Below are 1,883 nucleotides of genomic sequence, written 5' to 3'. Positions count from 1 at the left end.
GTACTTTTCAGAATATTGTTTTAAAACCAAATGAAAAATATTTTCCTCCTTTAAATCTCTCAGCAACTTTGTAGGTGAAAATATTTCTTATTGTTCTTATTTTGTTGTCACAGTTATTCACACTGATTTTTAAAGAATTATGGTCTGTGTATATGAGTGTGTGTCACCCTTGCTAGTCCGCATTAGAGAAAGCAGCAGTAAATGTTACTGTATCTGGGGACTGCAATAATTTATCCTTTTGTATTGACTTAATTTTACACATTTTTCAGGAAGCTGAAATTGAATGATGTTATACTCCATGTTATACTCCAAAAATCTCTCGGCCAGGTTCCCTCTATCAGGAACAACATAAGTGTGTGACTATGATGACTAAAGAGGAGCAATCCCAAACTAATACCTATTCAAGATTTCAAACCATAACAAGTCTAGATTAAGTTACTTTTTTAGAAAAGTGCTTATGTATCTGGCAGTAGAATTTTGTCTTAATTAAGCAGTATTAAAGATAAAGAAGTAATGGTTTTATAGATAGACTGTGAAAGAGAGAATCCTTATTCATCTTATATAAGAATGTGTTTATTTACATTATTTTTATTTTCATCACAATTGACCAGCAATAGCAATTTTCTGTCGTTATTTTGAAGTGTAAGACAAAATTCAATATAACTCTTTCCTTTTTCTTTTTCTTTTTTTTTTCTTTTATTAACCAGTTAATTTAGGTGATGGGATAGAATACAGCCAACAGAAGCGTGAAAATATTGGAGTTCTCATCCAAGAGACACTGCAACTCCTTGAACACTACGGTGGAGAAAATGCTTATATAAATATTAAATACATGATCCCCACTTATACGTCGTGCAAATAAACTGAGTTATAATAAATGGGATGATTCCATCTGTGCTCTAAAAAAACTGTATCTGACTCTGTATGGCATCTTGTTAGTCATGCTTTATCTTCTCTACAGCTGCTAAAATAGTGGCTTCTGGGGCATTGGAGTGTTAGCACTATTGTGAACAAGGCTTTCCAATAAATAAATAGTGTCTGTTCCTTTGATTACAATGGTGTACTGTGCTTGTTTGTTCCCTGAAAGAATCACTCCTTTATAACAGAGCTGACTCGAACAGGAATCTGAGTTAAACCTTCACTTGTGTAGACAATAAAACTATAATTTTCATACGCGATTCAGCAATCGCTGTTCTGTGTCCGCTTGCCCTGAGGGTGATGTCAGAGGCTGTAACAAGCAGAGTTTATGCTGACTGCTTAATAGGTGTTTGTCATGGAAGAGAAACACCAGTTCAGCAATGCCTCTCTGGCAGCTGTGCCGAATAACGTGCACTGACATACAATAAAACTGTTGAATGTATATACCAATTGCAGCAGGAAAATTTATATTTTCCATTATAAGGCACTGTCATTAAATTAATCCAGGTTTCTTACACACTCCTGTTTTCAGCTTCCAGGTGTTTACTCATGGAACTTGGATTGCTTCTTGGTGAACATAAGGCACAAGTACAGTTTTGAAGAACAGAAGCCCAGAAAAAACTCGAATAACTCAGATGGAAGATACAGCATATGTAAAGTATCAGCCCTGAGTGACACTGTTAATCTGGATAAACGCAGAATGTACAAGTACATTTTTAAAGGGCACTTGGTATTTTTGTAATTGCAAGGTTGTTATTGCTTTTCTGTTATTATTATGGTGTGTATGTGTGCAAACAATGTAACTATTGTTATAGGAATCCCTTACAATTTCCTACTCAGTTAGTTTCTCCCTGTGTACCCATAACACAGAACTGATATAGTCATTAATTTAAGCAAAGCTATTGAGATTGACTTTATTGCTTTTTAAGCATTTCTATTGAATAAACCTACAAGAAAAAAAAAAA

At 34.3% G+C, this 1,883-nt stretch overlaps 1 protein-coding gene across 10 annotated transcripts in view; it reads left to right on the top strand.

Annotated features, from left to right (window-relative positions):
* The window catches only part of PACRG (parkin coregulated), a 215,516-nt gene extending 214,460 nt beyond the window's left edge, over nucleotides 1–1,056 (top strand). For 8 of the 10 annotated variants that reach the window (XM_085576861.1, XM_085576871.1, XM_021544144.4 and 5 more), the window contains one exon: nucleotides 708–1,056. In XM_085576861.1, the coding sequence (XP_085432987.1) occupies nucleotides 708–862 (155 nt within the window). In that variant the 3' untranslated portion in view covers nucleotides 863–1,056. The remainder of the gene's footprint in view (nucleotides 1–707) is intronic. The other 2 variants (XR_014954369.1, XR_014954367.1) reach the window with 1 other exon arrangement.
* Nucleotides 1,057–1,883: the final 827 nt, after the last annotated feature.

The sequence above is a fragment of the Lonchura striata genome, chromosome 3 (genome assembly GCF_050655825.1).
Source record: "Lonchura striata isolate lonStrDom1 chromosome 3, ASM5065582v1, whole genome shotgun sequence".
In the NCBI taxonomy this organism is placed as follows: Eukaryota; Metazoa; Chordata; class Aves; order Passeriformes; family Estrildidae; genus Lonchura; species Lonchura striata.
Note: the sequence above shows the minus strand (reverse complement) of the source record. Positions and strands in the feature narration are given on the sequence as shown.